Below are 20441 nucleotides of genomic sequence, written 5' to 3'. Positions count from 1 at the left end.
CAACTGACCAGGTCATGTCCAGGTCTGGAAACATGTTTTGATATCTTCCACGTTGGATAGAATGATGACTTCAGCACAAACAAAGCAGCACAGGGCTAGAAATGCTGATGGGAACACCAAAGGAAAAGGATAACATTAGCTTCTTGACGCTTACATTAGCTTCTTGACGCTTACTAAGAAACATAAGTACTTAAACAGAGGATTAGTGCAATCCAATCTGTTACAAAAGAGAGCAAACTACAAGTAGCATCTCCACAATACAGACTGGTAGATGGGTACAAGAAAAACAATGCTGGTCTCCTCCTGTTTCTTTGTTTGTGCAATTACATCAACTATGAGACAATGCGCCTGAAGGTCAGATTGATCCGGACCCCCTCCGCTTTGGCACGCTTTGGTACAGAGTGGATCCAATCCCGTTGAGTGTAGCCTCTCATCACTAGCAAGGAGCCATGCTTCAGGACAAATGTATGTTGAGCAGCATCACTGCCTATCCTTGATCGCTTTCTCACCGGTCCATCATCCGGTCTTCTTGCTGACCAACACACCAAGACAAAAGACAAAATAGGCATCAGTACATTGAATAACATAAGACTTCTAATCACAGTCAAAAGTGTCAAGAGAGGTTCTGTATCGTAGGAATCAACAAAGGTTTAAGCATAGTTTCTTGAAGCTCCTTTCAGCAAGTTAAAGGATCAACGACTTCACCTTGGGAGGTTTTACTGGGTTTCTTCTTGAGGAAAAACTCACGTTCACATCCAAAGGAAACAGAGGCTATTTCTGGAGCAGATCCGTATAGTTTCTCGTCATCAGAATGCCAACCTACATAGTCACTGCCACCTTTGTATCTATTTAATAGAAGAGAATTGAATTTACTCCCAGGAAGCACATTGTGAACCTTCAGAAAAGAGTATATATAGATGTCAACACAGAGAGAATCACAAAAAAACTGTTCTTTGAGGAAATTGTCGTGACAAAATCTCAATAAAACAACACCCTTACTGCCTCCAAGATTTCCTTGAGCAGAGGATAATCGTCCCACGAGTAGGCATGTGGTTGATATCCACTGTACACCAAGTCCGTCAGACCGGCATTCGCAACATAACATGTGTCTCTGTGCTGCAATTGAAAATACATACCTCAGAATAACAGCATAAGCAATGTCTATATGTACCAAAAGCATTTAATTGCTCGAGCACCGCAGAACTACAAAAGCTAGAGAAAACCTGCGAAGTCCTACAAACTCTAGTGAGTGTATCTAATAAATCTTGGCCATCTCCTTAATTATGGAATTGATGGTTTCTACCGATGCATTCCGTTTGACAAGCAAACAAACGGTGAATAATAGACTCATTGACACCAGTCAAGTTACTTGATACTACTACAAAGCTATGCCAAGTACTTCTGCCACTTACTCTTCTAGCATCGATCATCAGGAAACAAAACACCTTTTTTCAGTTCTACCAACCTATAATGTCTGGCCGTGAACCAGAGCTAATGATTGGAGATCTTCTTCCTAGATAGTACACAGCTTCCCCATTCTGAATTAAGACATAAAAATCTTTTGAATCAAATTCCATGACACAAACTTCCAGAATGGCATGGTCTCTGCAGCACCGCCACAGAAGTCACTAGTAATTTATAGAATCACCTAACTGAATAAGAAGATTACCAATCAAGACCACTCCCACAGGAAAATCGAAATTCTTTTTCTGTTTTGAAACAATGCGAGGAAATTGCATTTGAATTTATAGGATATGGGATCATTTAGCTCTTCAGTTGAGGCACTCCAATTTAGCTCTTCACTCATAATTCTCACCTCAAAGTTTTAAAGATTGAGCATTTAGAGAACTTCATTCCAGCAGCATTTGACTTGGAGACAAATGCCCCAATCCTAGGACAGTGCGCATGTATCGGCTTAACATTTGCTGTTTAACTGAAAAATAACAAGGCATGTATTGACGAAACAATGAGCAGCTCCTTATAAACGTATGACATAAACCCTAGCAGCTTCTTCTGACAGTGAACAAGAAACCAAAAACCACAATATCGTCTCATCCACAAAAGACTGCAACTTTAACTGATTCACCTAAAAAGCTAAGCTCAACTTCTTTCCCAGATACCTTACAGATGAAAGACGCCTACAATTCTCCTTTCCCAGAGATTATCACATTCTCAGACAGCATTCCAATTGCCGAACAATCGAATACGAGAAACAACATCCGGAAAGGCAAACGCGACGTGAATTAAATGTTAAAGAACCTGTAAACAAGAGCGACCAAAGACCCGGATCGTAGGTCTCGTCCAAGGAATGCGACTGTTGAGGTAGTTGTAAAATCGCCAGGACTCGTCGCTCGAGAGGAAGCGAGGCATGTACACGACTTCGCTCCCATTCCCAAGATCGACCCTCGTCGATTTCTTCGCGGGTTCCTCACCAGAGCGAGATGAGGGCGTGGGTTCTCCTTCTTCTTCTTCTTCCGAGATGGGTTCCGATTTCAACCGAAGGGTCATCATCTATTTTTGAAAGGATCGAAGAAGAACCGAAAAGCCAATTCAGCGCCAAAGGAGGTTGCTTTTATAGGCCATTTTACTAGCCATTTTTTGAGCAATTTTTTTTTTTTTTGACTATCATCTACGGCCCAAAAGAACAAAAAGGAAAATTCATGGAACTTTGGAAAATCTTACAAATCATCCTATTTAGTATGCAAGTATGAATTTTTCTTTCTTGCTCTTAAGCTAATGATTTTGTCTCGGAACCAATGTTGTCCCGAAACCATCCATGAAGATGTTATAATTTTGTATGCTTGATAACGGTTGAATGGACGATGATCTTATAATCTCTCAACTTGGATTTAACATCTTACCTTGGATTACGAAATTTTTAGCATGTTCGAACAAACCGACCGGTCTGTTCAGATCAAATTCCGAGGACACAAGATCACAGTTTGTCAATCTGATGATGAGATCGAATGCAATTATCCAATCTCATTTGCAGGAGCAAGTCAAAAAAATTGGTACTGTGGACAGACAAAGTAGGCACACACAAGTAAGTAACAAAGGCCAACGCTACTTTTTAATACCAACCTTCTGGCACAAAATGAAAGAGTAAGAACAGATCACACTACATTGAAAAATATTTCTGCTTCATCCCTACTCCATACACACTAATTTTCATAAGCACCAACAAAGTAGTTATTCTTGAGTTGGTGGTTTAACCGCCTTTTGGAACCTAAACTAGTCGAAAAATCTAAACTTGATCAGGATATGAACGCTGTTAGCAACAACACTTCAGCTAACCTCGACTTTTTGACTCTTAACTATCTAGTGCCCGGGAAAGAATTATCTATGAACTTGATCTTCAACTGAATCTCCCCGGACTCGACATCGCTGAGCCTCAACCACACGTCCTGCATGACCTCACCATCTATGCAGGCGATGGAGCTTTCCCTGACGAGGCAGTTGTCCCCATCCGGGACGACCTTTCTCAGTGTCGTCTCACCGGAGGAAACCTTTAGGATCTGTCTCAGTCTAGCAGCAGAGACTATAGGTTGAAGGCTTATGTGGGCATGTCCCATTTTGTCATCCGCCTTGAAACGGTCTCTGTCAAAGACTTCCTGCAGCAAGTGATTGAATTATATGTCGTTATATGCCAGCAAGTGCACAATCATCAATGGCCTTTAGTTACTTCATTGATGACATGTGAAGTTCATAAATATAACGCACAGACCACCATGTTCAAATTCTGAAAAGTTTCCAGAACAAGAACAACATGTGAGGTGGAAAAAGGAAGAGGACAATGAGATTTAACAACTTGTTTAAGATAAAAGAAACATTCTCTCTGAGACTTGAACCAGTAAATGTGCACTTCTGTTAGGTTTCCCGAGATGTCATACTCTCACAGGTTTATAAAGCAATTGACCACATTAACTGGCTAGGATGCGGGAGGCTTGATGAACAGTGAAATCATGAGTATGAGAACCCCAACCAGAAGACATGGAACAGGGAAGCATGAAGAAGCGCCTAAAAAGAGCTGATTTTGGCTTTACAAGACTAATTACAATCCCCACACTATTAAACAGATTCGACCAATCTGCACTTCGACTAATAAAGTATAACTGCCACTTTGTAATAGATTGATGAATAGCAGGTTAAACATTTTATGCTCCAAAACCTCGAACATAACTTTAGCATGCATAATGACAAATGCACTTGCACGCGCGCGCGCGCCCCCAGAGAGAGAGAGAGAGAGTTACCAAGTTCAGCATTCCCACAGGTTCTGCAAGGGAAAAACTTAGCTCCTCATTCCAAACAGGATTCAGGCAGCTGTTTATAACTCTAGTCCTTGCAGTCTGCTAAATGATGACAGTCGTAAGCGCCAAATTTTCACCGAAGTGAAAAATTGAATGTATAAACTATGGAAATGGACCCAAAGTCTCAAGGAAGAGGCATTCACACTAATGAATTATTGACAAGCAAAGCGCTTCAATATGTCTTACACTGTGTGACAGCCAAAACAACAGCATCAGTTCATTAGTTTTCATACTATTAGTACCTCGGCACACATTAAAAATAGATCCATAGCACCAGATCATCGAAAACCAATTGAATATGAACTCGAGAAGCAGAGACACTTGGTACACAAATTGGTCAAACAAGAGACCGAGCATTCACCTGGTTGCCCAACTTGACAACAACATAAGGATCGCTGCTCTTGAAGTCCCTGATCACCAGCCCTTTCCCTCTCACGACGGTCACTTTTAACAGTCCCAATGGCTCTCCCATCTTTGATTTCACAGACAGAATTTCTGCAGAGGCAGAACTTAAAAAAGGGTTGCAATAGAAAAACAAAATGGAAGGAAATTTCCCTTACATAATAATGCTTAAATCATATCGCCACACAAGAATTTGCAGAAAAATGAAACAAGAAATTTACCAGATCAAACACCACCTCCGGAGTTCCTGAAAGAAAGTAAGCATTTTGACTGATGAACAATGTTCAGAGAAATCTACATAGGATTCTAGAACCATAAATGAGTATGCAAAGCAGCAGGAGCTATAATTGAGGTGCATTTGAGTGCATCCTTTTAGAAAACCAGAAGCCAAGAACAAGCACAATAACGCGTAAAGTGTTGTTAAACCGATTGATACAGTCATCATCCACCACCACATGCCGGATAGCTTTATTTTTTTCCCATTAGGAAAGGCAAAACTTTATGACCGGGGAGGCTGAGTATAGAATAACATCCAAGGTAAAGCAAACTTTCTTTATTATCATATCTAAATGTGTGTGGCGACAACCATAGCTTCAATTTCCTTGAAGGATTATGCTGTTTCAGGCCCCAAAAACAAAAGAAGAATCTTTCCGAAAGAGTAAAACGGAAAGGGAGCTTCGAAGGAAGCATCCAATGCCGCTTCAGCTACAGACAAGACCAGATTTTTTATAGGAAAAGAGCCAATTCTGCCACCAGGAACAACTGGGTTCAACCCAAAACTTCAAAGAAAAGCAAATAAACAAAGATTAAACAGCGGATAGAACCGCTCATCAGCAAAAGATGAACTTTCTGAGACCCAACAAACAAGCAATATGACTCTAAAAACTTACCCAAACGACGATCTTGCAGCGAGGAAGATTCAGTTCCCGGTTGCAGGGGGTTTGAGAGAGAGAGAGAGAGAGAGAGAGAGAGCAGCTAATGTAGAATAAGAGAGAGTTTGGTGGCGGACCAGGTCTCGCCTCGCGTCCCTCGTTCATGCTCCATTAAAAGAGGGAAGATGTGACCCGAGCTGAGCTGGGTCACCACCCAGTCACCCACTGCGATGATTGGGGTTGGACCAGACCAGTAACATCTTAAGTCTCAGGATCTAATCTCCCGACACAGTCAAAGTTGATATCACTTCATTCCTTCCTTCAATTCTATTTTTCTCCAATACGTCCAACCTCCTTCTGGAATGCTGGATGGATAATGGATATCACGAATTTACTAAAATCGATACATAAACTTAATTTACAATATACTAGAGTATTCATTATTAAACCAAATGAATTCCAAATGCTATAAAATCAAACATAAATAAAAAGCCAAAAAGATAAAACATATCCGAAACTACATTTTCATCTCGAAAAATAACAAAAAAGAGAGAGAGATATTAAAAAGTCAAAACTTAAAATATTATTAAAAAATTATTCACATCGCCCATCAGCATCAACCTATCGGGAGGATCGAATTGATATAAATGTAGAATGTTTGGGACTCAATTAACCAAAAAAAAAAAACTCAATTGATAAAATTATTATAAGTTTTGGAATTTTTTAGTAATTTTTCCATCTATTAGTTATTCTACAATTGGAGCACTTTATACACGTTCTTATTCGCTTAACAAAACTTATATTTAGGACAAATGCAATCAAAATTTAGTGATTACCTCGTAGCAGGAGATAAAATCATATGAATTATAGACATTTTTATCATAAGCTTTTTTCTTTTCTTGTCTTTATCCGTCTAACTAATTGGCATCAGTCTTTGTAATTGAAAACTTAAGATAAAATCAGAATTTAATTGCGGTGTCAATTGCAAGTTTGAACGAGTCAGAGAATAGCGAGTAAACCCCAATCTCAAAGTGATCAATGAACATCGCACCGGCTTGTCGTCAACGTCGTCGTGTCAAAAGCTTTGGGGAAGATAGGATTTTGCCGTGCATTCAACATTGTTTAGACATCGTCCTCTACGTTCTTATTTCTTTCTTTTTCCCCCCACTCCCACAAATTGAAAATCCCATTTCAATTGAAAATGTATTGTAAAGACCACCTCCCGATGATATATATCGTTGACAGAAGCAATCATAATAATTTTATGAACTCAAAAATGCACGGGTTCACTCGCCACTTTTGATTCATAAATGAATCAGAGGAGGGGACAATTATTCAAAAAAAAAAAAAACCTTAAACTTATTTCGCAACAGCCACTTCAATACTAAACTCTTCGGTTTTACCAGAATAGTCTAAAAAAATTTGACGATTTACCAATATAGCCATTCCCGCTAATTTCGATTGGAAATCGCCGACATCGGCAAGCGTGCCACTTAGGTCAGCTTGTGTCCACATTAGCGATTTAAGACATAAATTTATTGGAAGGACTTAATTAACAAATTGTAAAAATATTAAAAACTAAACTGAAAAAGTTAAAAAGTTTACGATTGAATTTATTGCCGTACAATAGGTTTAAGGCTTTTCGGACAAATTCCCCAAATCCGAACAATAATTCTTGTGAATTTTCAACAAAGTATCGATGTCACGTGTTACCAACTTCGTTCAAGTTGACCCAAAAATAGATCATATTTCTATGTTATACAATTGTAAAAGATGTCCTTAAATTTGGGAAAACTATCCAAAAAGTCTTAAGCCTATTGCACTTTTGATTAATTTAGTCTTAAACCTTTTAATTTTGACAATTGAGCCCTAAGTCATTTCACATTTTTTTCAATTGAATCCATTTAATCAATTTTGGCTGAAAATCACTCAAGTTGACGTCGGCATTGACGTGGATAATTTCTAATAATATTTTTTTAATTTTATATTTATATGTTTCTTTTTTTCTTTGCATTTTTATTTATTTATTTATTTATTTTTTGGCCTACAAGGGTCACCGAAGACCCTAGTCAGCAGCAAAGGCCTTACCCATTAGGTGAAGGCCACCTCGCCCGCAGTCACAAAGGACTTGGGCTAGGCCATAATCGTGGATGAGAGCGTGAAGACCCTCACTAGACTTGGGTAAGGCAGCCTTGCCCCTGGCTAGTGGGGTCACGAAGGCCCTCGCGACCTCGCTTGGCCATGGGTAGATCCGGGCAAGGGCCGCGTCGCCCATAAAGAAGTAGGGTCACGGTGACCCTCACTAACTTGGAAAAAAACACAAAAAAAGGAAAATAAAAAATAAAAAAATATTTACTTCAGCATAGACCGTGATTGACAGCCAATAGTCACTTCAGTCATTTTTGGCTAAAATTGAGAAAAAATTTAGAACTCAACCATCCCCAAGTTTTGCAGCCCGTGAGAAGCAAAGTGCAATTTTGTGATATTTTCGAGAAAGGAAGCTATTGACTGCTATATCATGGGAAGGCTTTAGGAATATCATTATTATTTCATTATCTGTACGTTGCACGGATCCGAAAATTGACTAATTGAGAGTTTTTACTAAAGTTTGCGATGTGGAATTTAATTTCGTTTATTGAATTATCCCAATTCTATCGGAACGAAATATTTTTATAGTTGCAAAACTCTTTTTAGATACATATTGAGCAGTCATAAAAGATTATTTAAACTAACAATTCTTAACAATACTGGCCCTTTTACGTAACGATAATTAAATTTGAGTGTGTGTATCTATATATAACTACCGAGAACAAAATTACTAGGACTTGAATAAATATTTCAAATTATTCAACGAAGGATTTTTATTGTTAAACTGTTTATTAATAAGTCAAGTTCCAGAATAAAGTTATGCTGAACTTACATTGTCAATCAAGTAGTTAATATTTTTAGATTTCATGATCTCATAGAGTCTAATTCGATAATGTGGATTAATAACTGAATAACATTGCATAAATGGAATACTTGAAATATTTTGTATGTAATATTTTTTTTTTGTTTTATATTAAATTTTTTGAATTTAATTATCTAATGAGAATGTAAGAATATTACTGGAACGTGTGGATTTGAAGCTATACCCGGTTGCATGGGAAAGCTATTATTCGGCTCCCCTTAATAATGTCTAGGCTCGATTCATCTACGAACCAAACGAAGGAATAATCGAATCCTCGTTCATGTCTTTGTCCGAAATTGTTTGATCAGATTAAGATCAAATTGTATAATGTCATGAACAGTAGTATTTGTAGTTTTAAAATCATGGGCCATGCAATGCGACGCACTTGAATCCCTGCACTGTCTCCAATCGTTGCGTTTGCTTCATCAGTTCCTGATAATCCCCGAAGCGATGCCTCACTCTCGCCAACCATTGCATCGCTTCATCAGTTCCTGTGATGCCCCCTCTCTTTCTCTCTCGTTATATACACGGACTCACCATTCCAACGTTGTATATGCAAACTGGTGCCATCCTTTCCGCAACAGACTGACGTTCACGACATTGTTATCTGTAATCGAGGATCATAGCGAAGAGGGTTTCGAAGATGGAAGAAGAGTGCGGGTGGGGAAGCGGTTCTGATATTGATGATCGTGGTGGTGGCCGCGGTGCTCTTGTTGGCCCCATTGGTGATGGGTCCAGTTCAGCCCCCGGGCTTGTCCCTCCTGCTTTTCCCCGTGGTCCTCGTCGCGGTTTTCATCTTCCTCGGTTTAGCCTCCAAATAAGTTTATAGGGTTTAGACTTGTCTGTTTCGTTTCCTTATCCCCTCCCTCTCTCTCGCACTCATTTTGTTTGTGAACGTACACTGCCGGTCTTTCTGGTGTGTAAGAACACATATTTCTGTGTTGTTCAATCAAGTTTACCAATTTGTCGTTGCTCATGCTGTTAGTGCATGGATGAATGGTGAGTTTGCTCGTTTTAAACAGGTCGTATCGATGTTTTAAGAACCCAAGATGCGATTCTGCTGTTATATTTATCGTTTTTTCCGTGCCTGCAAACTGATGCAGATGATTTTGCCATGGCCATTGTTTCCAGAACAGCCTAGCCTACATTCAGTTGTCTGAGTGGCGTTAAAAGAAAACGAGGTCGGCATGACAACCCAACTCGCGATCTTGCTGAGTTTACTTGAAAATGTCGATGACAATTAGCATGTTTGTCGAGAATCGAAAGTCCCGTTAGTTTCTACAGCGTTTGAGGGGAATTTGGAGCAGAATGGTCACAAGCACTAATGGGTCAAAAACTGAATCCAAAGTTACAAGTTATGCATAAGGGGAAGATAATGTGTGCGAAATTTAGTTATTATGCTACGCTAATAGGAAGCTGCCTTTTCGCTCCAAGTCACGAGGGATGAAGAGTTGTACTGGTTTAGTAGCAAGTATACCAACGACATGAAGAGGAAAAGACGAAAATCGAATGGACTCGACCCTTTGATTTCTATTACGCACGCGTAAGCGTGTAGCGTTGTCATTTTGACGCCGACTCTCTTTAGTGCCAGTGAATGTTTGTTCTAGTTTTCTGGAAGTGCAAATGCTGTCTGATACTCCTGTCCATGAATAAGGAACCGAAGGTATCAGTATCGAGCAACTATTAATGCCAGAAAATGGATCGCTTCGCAGTTTCACGATTTATTCAAAGACGAATTTCAAACACTTTGTCATCTGCTTCATCAAATTGTAAAAGCCGGTTCAAGGCAACGGAACATCGCGCCTTGACAAAATCTGTTTCATTTACAGAAAAAGAGAAGCACAACAAGCTCCCGGATTTGCAGGACCGGCGATGCAAAAACAGAAGAGAGAACAATTCTCTACCTCAATCAAAAGAACAAGGCTTTTGATCCGTGGTCTTGTTTTGGCTCGAGCTGCCGAAGCCGTGAAGACCTTAGACAGTGCAGGGCTCGAGCTCTTGTTTGTGGCCCGAGCTGTCGAGGGCATTGGTTGAATCGATCACTCCAGTCTTGTACAAGACATCCAGTTCATGAAAATACGGGCAAGACTTGCTATAGGCTGGACGCTTCTTCCCTTTCTCTATCGACTTCTTGAAGTACTTGTTTATGTTGTCCCATTTCTCCCTGCATTTGTTTGTGCTCCTCTTGTATCCCATAGCCGACATGCTCTGTGATATTTCTTCCCAAATGGAGCGTTTGAACCCCGTGTGAAGCTTAGGTTGCAAAGACGCTCGGAGAGCAATGAGTGCCTGTACTTCAGACGCGGGCCACCTCCCATTATTTTGTTTCTGGTTTGGATTGCACTTTTTTGCCGAATTTGGCGGATCAAACTCAACGTCCTTTGAACCTTGATTCTCATCTTCTTCTTCCTCAACAGACAAGCTATTTAATTGTTGAGGGACTTGATGTCCCGTGAGTTTCTCAATGAACGAAATAAGGGCGAGACTACGAGAAGTATCTTGCGCCCTTAGTTCCTCATTCCTTTTTATTTGTTCCATCACCAGCCGCCGCCAAGCCTCTTCCCTACTGATTCTCTCCCTTTCCTTCATCTCTAACATCTGTACTAACTCCTGGTGCATCTGCTCCTGCCTCGCCATCAGTTTCATTACCATATCCTTCATGAAGAGCTCGAGTTTCTTCCCTGTTGTTCTCTTCCTCCTGCGGTTATCAAGTTCTCGAACATCTGACGATGCATCATCGCCCTTATCTGATGACGAACTGAGGACAGAGAAAAGACCAACATGATAGCCACAATCAATATAGATTCAACGAGGGTAAAGCAGGAGTCCATGAATTTCTATCGTGTCAATAGAATCATTACATTTGCCAAAATGTCAAGCCAAGACTATCATTATTCTTTCACACAACAATTCTCAATTCAAGAGGCATGAACTGCTGAATCACATGTATTATTGGAGGAGGAAGTTAGAAAATAACGAATCAACACGTTGATCTACTGGCATCCAAAATATACAAGGGGGCAGGAGGAAATTAAGGGAAAAAGGTCAATGGCCACAAGATGACTACCTATACCATTCCGTACCAGGCCGCTAACTCCGTTGGCACTAGTTAGCTTTTAGTAAGCTCAGTTACCCGCATCTCACATTTGCAGAAAGCGAGTGGCCAGAGGATCGCAGGGCATGAATGGTCGATTAAGAGCCTCTCTTCATGGTCTCTGCACTTGCATACTCATTAGCACATAGCTCACATCAAGTAGAACCACCCAACATCATGATCACGGTTCTCCCATGAGCATGTGTCATATCAGATTAGTCTCTCTGATGCTACACGCTTCGTTTCACGGCATCTCACCATTGTTCGATCTCAACCTCGTAATTCCATTGGAAGGAATCCACTAAATCCTACCCTGTAACCAACCAGTTAAAACGATACGCATTCCAATACTCCCGCAGAACCATTCGGATACTCTTACAATACCCGAGTTTCTCTGTTCCATAGCATCGTTCACTCAAAACTTTTCAAGTGACAATCGTTCCCAAGCGACCTAGGAGGCCAATACCTATTCACCCAAGTCAAAATGCCTTGCACTACTTGAAAAACCTTAACTTGACTGTACTTTCGTCACAAATTTTACAGAGGAAACAGTGAAAGCGAAGGTGAAGCATCTCGCAGCATCTAAAAGTGAAAAAGGTGGGGAAAAAGACAAAAATTACAGGGGCGACGACAAGAGCCCGTGCTTTTCGGTTAAACAAAAAGCGATGATTTAACACGAGCTTAACAACTAATAACCAACAAGCAAAAGTGAGCACTGACTACTATGCCACAAATCAGCGAGCTTTAACACATGAGAAATCAGCAAGATAAGCCAAAATGACTCACCCCCAGGACTCCTCCCAGAATCGCTTCGCACTGCCCGGGTCCCCGCTCCCCTCACGAAGGTCGGACCCGAGCCCACACCCTTCCGCCGCGTCAGCAACTCCAGCTCCGCTCGGACCCTCAGACCCATCATCGCCCGCGCGCACCCGAAGGCCCTCGCCGCCGTCCGGGGCCTCCAGCGGCGACCTGAAGGCGCACCTGATCGGCTTCAGCTTCGGGCGGCCGTAATGAACGCCTTCGCCGGGATAGCGAACTCCGGTCGCCGGGTTCGAGCCCTGGTGGCAGATTAACGCCGGGGATGGCTCGGGAAACGGGTCCACGCCCTCCGCGAAGGCCGCGCCGGCGAGGAGTTCCATGGGATTGACGGCGACGGTGGAGGTGAAAAAAGGTTGGAGTAGTCGGCGGCGATGGAATCAAAGTAAAAAGGAGGGGTTTTTGGGTGGGTGCGTGGTGAAATGAGGAGGGTGATTTGGAAATTACGGTGGTTGGTTTATGTTTGGCACGAATTTACGGGTTTGCCCCTCTGACGTGTCGAGCAGTCATGGTGTTTGGTTCTATTGGATAATACGTTCGTTGTCTTTTTGGTTTTCCGAATATTGAAGTTAAAACTACTTAACCCGCAAAGAGTAATCGGTTTCTCGGCGCCCGATTCCCACCTTTCAACCAAAAACCGGACAAAATGGTCGTTTTTCGGCACACAGAATCGGAAACCAGTCCACCTGGTCTTAAAATCAAATAAGATTGACCGATCGACTCGATTTGATTTTCGGATGAGTATAATATTATGGAATTATTCATATTTTTCATCAATAGAAAATCACGGGGACTACCGCTCCGCTAAGTGAGCGGGGGTCTAATGAGGGCAGCGCCTCCCGAACACTAGATAATTTTTATAGTTTGATCTTATATTTTTATATTAATAATTTCGACTTGAGTTATGTAACGAAATATGTGATATGCTAATTATAGTGGCATTATATGTTAAGCATAACCCTAATTTAAGGATAAACCTTGTATGGTTTTCTCTTTTTCGCTTTACGCTTTATTTCGTTGTGGTTATGCATCGAATCCTAACATCTAATAATCAACAATAATATTTTTTATTTGCAAGTGTTGTTCCTTATCCCAAACTCTCATTCTACTATTTTGGATCTTTAATCAATAAAAATCTTGGTGACCAGAAATTATACGTGTGATAATATATGATCACATATAGTTAACTTGCCAATAAAAAAGTGTATCAGTTTAGTTAGGGTGGTTCGGTTCCTCACCTAGAATCGAGAGCTGAATGAACAATCACCAATTTCAAATATTATGAACTTGAAACTGTCCAAATTCAGCGAGTTCGGTCCAATTCCAGTGCTCAATCGTAGTTACATGCACAAAAAACATGTATGATCTTCGGTGTAGAGTTATGTTTTAGGTTTTACTAATGTAGGTCTTTAGACATCCAATTATATTGAAAGAGAATAACATTTTTCTTCTGAGATATTTAAAAGGTAATCATGTCCTAGAAATGAGGGATTAAGGGTACGAATGACAATTATTCTCTTATTGAGCTCTATATATAGTCGGGAATAAATTTTTCTATTTCTCTTCCCTGGATAAGTTTTTGAGCAGAGACATGTGTTTGATAAAACAAAAAATTTTAATTCTCGGAACAATGATTCATTTGATAATAATATAAAATTTCTACGATTAGGCGACCGGTAGAGGGGGATCGGCGAACAGAGATTGACAACTAGTGGATGGCAAAACAGCGATAGGGATGCAAGAGAGGCGACCGGTGGTAGAAGGAGACCGGCGACTGGTGCATGGAGACTGGCAACAAGGACGTGAGAGAGAGGAGTGAGTAATGAAAAGAATTATTACTTTTGTTTCTGTTCCAAACCTATTTCTAGGTTAAAAAAAATTTGTCATGAAAATAAAAAATGAAATTGAGTTATCAAATAGATTTCTATTCCAAAACCGTTTATCAAGACAAAAAAAATGAAATTGTACCTAGTGAAAAAGTTCGATGGGGCATGTTTAAGTGCTGTTTTTAGGACATGTAGGATCGATGCAGTGCCAAATGGACTCTACATCAGGAAAAAAAGTTCAAAATAAAGAAGAGAAAACCGAAAAAAAAATACAATAAATAAGAAAAACATAAGCCCAAAAAATTTTTTGAAAAAAAAAAAAAAAAGAAGTGCCTTCCCTGTCTTTGCCGGCGCGGGCCATTGAGAAAAGAGGAAAAAAGGATGAACATGCATACCATTTAAGCAATTCCTTGGAGATAGTGAGTTATTAATCACTCTATTAAGGGTGTCAATGGGTCAAGTCGACTTTTCATGATACCCGACCCAACCCGACCCGACCCGACCCGACTCAACTTGAGGCTCGAACCGCATATAACCCGAGTCATCAAGATTTGGCGAGACGGAGCGGTCCAGGGTTCTTTTTTTTGTCAATCTTTACCCAACTGCCCATATAGCTGTTTGGGTTGTTTGGAATGGGCTAAATTATCAAAGAACAACGCGAATTATTGAATTCATAACATCGTATTAAATTTCTTCGCAGATTCTATACGTAGTACATGTGATATAGGAAATGGCCATCTAGAAATCCGAGTTGACCCAACCGTGGAAATGCCAACAGTATTAGGTGATCAGTGGCGGACCGGTTGGTCGTGCCCCAAACCATTGAATCAAACAACATCAATATGTTCTACCTTGTTTCAAGTTTCAATTGTTTCACGACAAAGACATATAATTTAAACGTAAAATGATTGCTTACATGTTTGAAATAATTAGTTAGTAGTTTTATCGATGATTAATATAATTTTCATTTATTCATTTTTGTAAACGATACAAGTAATCGTTTTCAGAAAAATATCGTTCAAATCATTCACTTTTCGCAAAAACCAAAGGAGCCATTCTTCTCAACTCTTCATGCTAGCGTAAAAGTTTTTGGATGACGGTGAGAGTAATAGCATGTTGTAGGCAGTAAATTTTTCAAGGATTGGACCGCCCAACAATCTATAGTTATTCATTATTTATTTGAATTAAAGATAGTCACACAATCATTTGAGAATTAATTATGTAACAGCCTTTAAGTGACTGTAAGACTAACGACCTGTTTTGGTTTACAAAAAATAAATAATTATTAACTATAAAATTATTGTAGGGTCCACTCTTTCAAGAATTTGCAATCAATAACATAATGTTATTCTCACGGTTATTGAAAAAATATTATACTGACAAAATCCTAATCATTTCTCATGCAAAATGGGAAGATGGGATTGTGTGGGATAGAAAGGGGTAGAGCCTCAAGCGCTTGGATAAAGGGCTTGTTTGCAAAGATGACTTGCCCGCTTTCCTTTAGTGAGAGAGGGACCATGCACATGACTCTCTACTCTCTACTGCTAAGGAGAAAACTGGTAAAGGCAGTTGCATAGTTACCGGACGAGGAGGATTGATAGACATGATAAGTTGTTCCCTCCAACAGCCGTCATCCTCCACTGCTGCCGACACTCAGCTTGGCGCTCATCACCGGTTTCGCTACCGGCACCTCTCTCCCTCTGCTGCTGCTGCCGCAACACTCGCCCCTGACTTCTCTAGCGACCTTGCAACCGGCTTCCAAGCACGATGGCATCAACTGAGCCACCTCTCTCTCTCTCTCTCTCTCTCTCTCTCTCTCTCTCAGCTTGGTGCTCATCACCGGTTTCGCTACCGGCACCTCTCTCCCTCTGCTGCTGCTGCCGCAACACTCGCCCCTGACTTCTCTAGCGACCTTGCAACCGGCTTCCAAGCACGATGGCATCAACTGAGCCACCTCTCTCTCTCTCTCTCTCTCTCTCTCTCTCTCTCTCTCTCTCTCTCTCAACCCTACAACTCCTTGGCTAGGGATCGACCTTAAAAATCCCAGCTATTGTCTTCATGACCCCGATCGAGCTCGGATCGACCCAGATTTAAGGCTTGAGTTCAATGGTGAGCCGCAAATGATGGCTAGTTTTTAGTTGTTGTGGTCGCTTCTTGCACACCAATGGTGCGGCAACAAGGAGGGAGGCAATGATGCAGTGGAGGGAGTGTTGAAACAACTGTGAGCGGCAGAGATAGCAGACGAACATCAGCAATGGTGGCTGGCTTGAGGCTATGGCAAGCCTGCGGGGTTGGGGGAGCGCAGCTACTGTTCACATGGTAGGAGGCTTCTTCATTGTCGAGTATTTAATGAGTGCAAATTTGGTGTTCATTTAAAGGAACAAGCGATTGGTCTAGGATGTGACCACACAACTCTTACCTTTGACCGGTGCTTATATCTAAATTTCTCCAATGTTTCATGCATGTATATCAAAAAAAGGGGCCTAATTCCCTATAAAGTTAGACAAAAAAAAAATTCCCTATAAAGAATCTACTTTAGGTCTAATTTTAATTCTTTCCTGAACATTTTTTTGTCCGAGAAAAGGTCATCATCTTTCACTTTAATCCCAAATCTGTCCCAATTAACTCTCCCTCCAAAAATCGGATCTTACTTCTTTAAAATTATCAATATCATGACCACTTGGAGGTTAAATATCACGTGCGTTTTCATCAATACTGTGACCTTTATATGGAAAACAATAGCCTCCATATATTGTTAATTATTTAAGGAACCGTCGGGTCATTTTTGGATTGAGGGGTAACGAATGCAACTTGGGATTACAATGAAAGTTGATGATTTTCTTAGACAAAATGAAAATTGGAGCAGAATTTACATTAAACCTAAAGCCTAAAAACGGATGATGACACCATAATTATGTTAATTATTATCTATTCTACAATTGAATATGTAAATTTTTTCTTCAACCAATTATTAGGGGAGAACGATTTCAGGATCGGTTCAAGTTCCATCTGGAAATGGACCTTATCCGTCGAACAGGTTCTCCAATTATTGAAATATGGAACCTATCGAGTCACGGGTTTCGGGAGCAGTTTCAGGATCTACATAGGTTCCACTTGTATTCTTAATTAAACGATTGCAATGAATCATCACATCTAATGACTACTATTTGCTATTATAATCCATTGACCACAACTCATATTTAGACACATGAAAATATGAAATATTAACAAAATAAATGTTTCAATTATGGATATCGGCGGACATGAAAGCTTATACTAGAAATTCCAAATTACACGCACATGGAATACCGCAAGATTGCGTGGTTCCAGGTGCCCGTCGAAACCGATTCCTCAATTTTTGGAACTTAGAACCTATCTTTCATATCGATTTCTGATTCTACCCTAAAATCATGTTCATCCCTATAGGATATCTCAACTTTTCAAATTTGGCTCACCCGTTACAATCACCGACAAAAAAAAATGCCAACGTGGACATTAACACCATTAAGTAATGGTCATCTGATTTGGCCTCTTGAGATGATGTCATGCCACCATAGACATGTTAGAGGGACTAAGATAGTCCAACTGAACACACTCTCTCTCTCTCTCTCTCTCTCCCTCTCCCTTCTTATTACCTAATTCCTAAATAAAGATGATATGCATCTTGCTGATACGCAAGTCACCCTAGTAAAAACCCATCACACGATATTGAACGGTGTCCTCACATTCAGCCAAATCTAAAAAAGTGAGATACTTGATTCAACAATATGAAACCTGAATGCTCGGTTGCAAAACGAACAAAAGTTGACATACCTATGTTGCCGTTGCCCTAAATAGGATTTACCCATTTCGTTCTATTTTTGACAGCATGGTTTTACTCTATAAAGATTGAGGGCATGCCTTGTTTACTCTCATTTGCAGCGGAAGAAGTAGCGAAAAAAAAAAGGGAAAGAAAAGTCACCCAAGAGTCTACACAAACATCCATGTGTGGAAACGAAATTAGTTGAATAATGCAGTTGAAAGCAGCCAAAACCAGCCTCAAAGAGAAAGAGAGACCGACCGACAAGTGATGGAAGCTTTTTTACTTCGTATCTTTCCCTGCATGACTAGATTTTGCTAAATATAGCGACAAACCAACTCAAATCCACTGAGCATGGATAATCGTTTCCGCAAGTTGGGAAAAAACACCCCGCAAAAACAAAATGGGACCAAGGCGAAGATGGACCTACAGCGTTATCCACTCCCTGTCTCTCTTTCACTTCCTCCACTTCCATTTCAACTGGAAAAACCAACCCATCACAGCAGAACCCTTCTTACATTCATCTCACAGCAATTTACAACAGTGTCCGAGATGGAGAGAACATTTGAAAGATTAGCCGTCACTAATCCCACTAATAATCACAATTATACATGTGAACAAAACCTCTTCTTCTTCTTCCCTTCCTACTCCATGAAAACACTCATTAACGAACTGGGGAAGGAAGAAAAGAAAAGGAAAAAAACCACCCTTCTTTAACATCATTCATGAACAATACTTGGATCCACTAAGGAAAAAAATAAAACTAGAAAGGCAAGCTAAAACGAAAAGAGCTAGGCATCATCATCGTCATCGTCATCATCACCATTTTAGCATTTTTTTTACTAATTAATTGAGAAAGAGGGAGAAGAAGTTAAATTCTTTTTCTCTTTGTTTATATATATAAAATAAGAGGAAAAGAAAGAGAGAAAAAGTGGGAAGAACCTACCTTAGTCTCCCACCAGATGACCCTCCACTACCGGATCCATACATGTGATGGTGACTCTGATGATGCGCATGATGCACATGATGCCCCATCATCATCATCCCCCCACCGTACATCCCCCCACCATACCCACCCGCGGAGCTCCCGCTGTTCACGACGCTGCCTCCGCCGCCGCCGCCGCCGCCGATGCTGCTGCTGCCGTCCCCGCCGTCCGATCTCTCCCCGCCCTTCCCCATGGCCGCCGTCTTCTCGCCCTCGATCTCCCGGAACTTCTGGAGGTAGACCTTCAGTGGCTCTACGTACTCCTCGAACCCCAGCGTGGTCATGGCCCAGAGCAGATCGTCCCCGTTGATCGTCTTCCGCTTCTCCCGCTGGCACTTGTCCGACGCCTCCCCCGTGATGAAGCTTATGAACTCCGACACGCACTCCTGCAGGATTCGGGGTTCACACAATTATCATCTCTCCCAACAGGTTCATTGCCGCAAAAGGGTTTTCGACAGAAGACGGAGCCGCCGCCGTCGTCGTCATTTTACCTGCACGGTCTCCTTGGCCTCCTTGGATATCTTGGCGTTGGCGGGAAGCGCCTTCTTCATGATCCGGCTGACGTTGGCGATCGGGAGGAAGCGGTCCTGCTCGCGTGCGAGGGCCGACGACTCGCTGTTCGCGGCGTTGTGGCCTCCCGAGTCGTTGTCCGAATCCGCCATGAAACTCAAACCGGGTCGAAGCGAATTGAACTCGAGAATTCAGACAGACAACGAGGTTTGGATGGTTCTTGCGGGAGGGTTTTACTTTAGAAGAAGACCGCGGTCTACTGGTTAGAGAGAGAGAGAGAGAGAGAGAGAGAGAGAGAGGGTGTGCTCGTATGGAAAGTGGGTTTCGATTCTGACTGATGATATGTTGTGAGATTTTAATATTGGATCGGAGGAGCGCCACGGGTGACACGTGGGGGAGCCCTCCGCCGTTCGTTTATCGATAAGTTTACGCGACTTGGACGCGCGATGTGCCGTCGGATGGGCTCGAGAGCCCGAGATCTTGGCCGTCCGATTCCCGTCGCACGTGATCGGGGCCCTTTGTGCGTTTCGCGCCCTTTCCCGGCTCGGCTCGGCTCGCTGGTTGGCTCCTCCCGCTCGGCCTTTTCCACTTCATCGCACATGCCTCCGCTTTTTGGTTATTCATTTATTCGTCAAACCTCTTATTAATGCAAAAGAAGGAATGGAATCCCCGCATTTCATTAACTTGACTTAATCTATCTCGATGACGTGGCGCTATCTCCTGTACTTGAGGAGATTCATATGCCATAAAAAAAAATTCGAAATGATTTTCCGTTAACCGATTTTAATGATTTTATTAAAAATTTAAATAGCACGAGAAAATAAAAGTCAAATAATAACTTATTATCGCATACTAATGTGTCGAATGATATGGGAAATTT

General features: G+C 41.3%; 4 protein-coding genes across 9 annotated transcripts; all 4 read right to left on the bottom strand.

Annotated features, from left to right (window-relative positions):
- Nucleotides 1-157: 157 nt before the first annotated feature.
- On the bottom strand, nucleotides 158-2605 carry LOC115742972 (DNA oxidative demethylase ALKBH2-like). Its single transcript, XM_030677541.2, has 4 exons — nucleotides 2260-2605; nucleotides 1000-1116; nucleotides 706-895; nucleotides 158-532 (listed from the first exon to the last, which is right to left on the bottom strand). Exons 1-4 carry the CDS (start codon nucleotides 2509-2511, stop codon nucleotides 333-335), a joined length of 759 nt encoding a protein of 252 aa, XP_030533401.1. The 5' UTR covers nucleotides 2512-2605; the 3' UTR covers nucleotides 158-332.
- A 439-nt stretch (nucleotides 2606-3044) lies between these two features.
- On the bottom strand, nucleotides 3045-5725 carry LOC115742975 (protein C2-DOMAIN ABA-RELATED 11-like). Of its 6 annotated transcripts, none has more exons than XM_048285412.1 (5): nucleotides 5600-5709; nucleotides 4931-4956; nucleotides 4669-4802; nucleotides 4251-4349; nucleotides 3045-3611 (listed from the first exon to the last, which is right to left on the bottom strand). In XM_048285412.1, exons 3-5 carry the CDS (start codon nucleotides 4777-4779, stop codon nucleotides 3315-3317), a joined length of 507 nt encoding a protein of 168 aa, XP_048141369.1. In that variant the 5' UTR covers nucleotides 4780-4802; nucleotides 4931-4956; nucleotides 5600-5709; the 3' UTR covers nucleotides 3045-3314. The 6 variants fall into 6 exon arrangements, with proteins under 6 accessions (XP_048141369.1, XP_048141368.1, XP_048141370.1 ...); XM_048285411.1 differs by having other exon boundaries at nucleotides 4931-5488; nucleotides 5600-5616; XM_048285413.1 differs by lacking the exon at nucleotides 5600-5709 and adding an exon at nucleotides 5423-5588.
- Nucleotides 5726-10492: 4767 nt separating this feature from the next.
- On the bottom strand, nucleotides 10493-12981 carry LOC115742968 (trihelix transcription factor GTL1). The gene is made up of 2 exons (XM_030677537.2): nucleotides 12412-12981; nucleotides 10493-11289 (listed from the first exon to the last, which is right to left on the bottom strand). Exons 1-2 carry the CDS (start codon nucleotides 12762-12764, stop codon nucleotides 10506-10508), a joined length of 1137 nt encoding a protein of 378 aa, XP_030533397.2. The 5' UTR covers nucleotides 12765-12981; the 3' UTR covers nucleotides 10493-10505.
- Nucleotides 12982-18563: 5582 nt separating this feature from the next.
- Nucleotides 18564-19786, bottom strand: LOC115742973 (nuclear transcription factor Y subunit B-3-like). The gene is made up of 2 exons (XM_030677542.2): nucleotides 19543-19786; nucleotides 18564-19437 (listed from the first exon to the last, which is right to left on the bottom strand). The coding sequence occupies exons 1-2, from the start codon at nucleotides 19711-19713 to the stop codon at nucleotides 19009-19011; spliced, it is 600 nt and encodes a 199-aa protein (XP_030533402.1). The 5' UTR covers nucleotides 19714-19786; the 3' UTR covers nucleotides 18564-19008.
- Between the last annotated feature and the right edge of the window lie 655 nt (nucleotides 19787-20441).

The sequence above is a fragment of the Rhodamnia argentea genome, chromosome 9 (assembly GCF_020921035.1).
Source record: "Rhodamnia argentea isolate NSW1041297 chromosome 9, ASM2092103v1, whole genome shotgun sequence".
Lineage (NCBI taxonomy): Eukaryota > Viridiplantae > Streptophyta > Magnoliopsida > Myrtales > Myrtaceae > Rhodamnia > Rhodamnia argentea.
The sequence above is the reverse complement of the archived record's forward strand: the minus strand, read 5'-3'. Positions and strand labels throughout refer to the sequence as shown.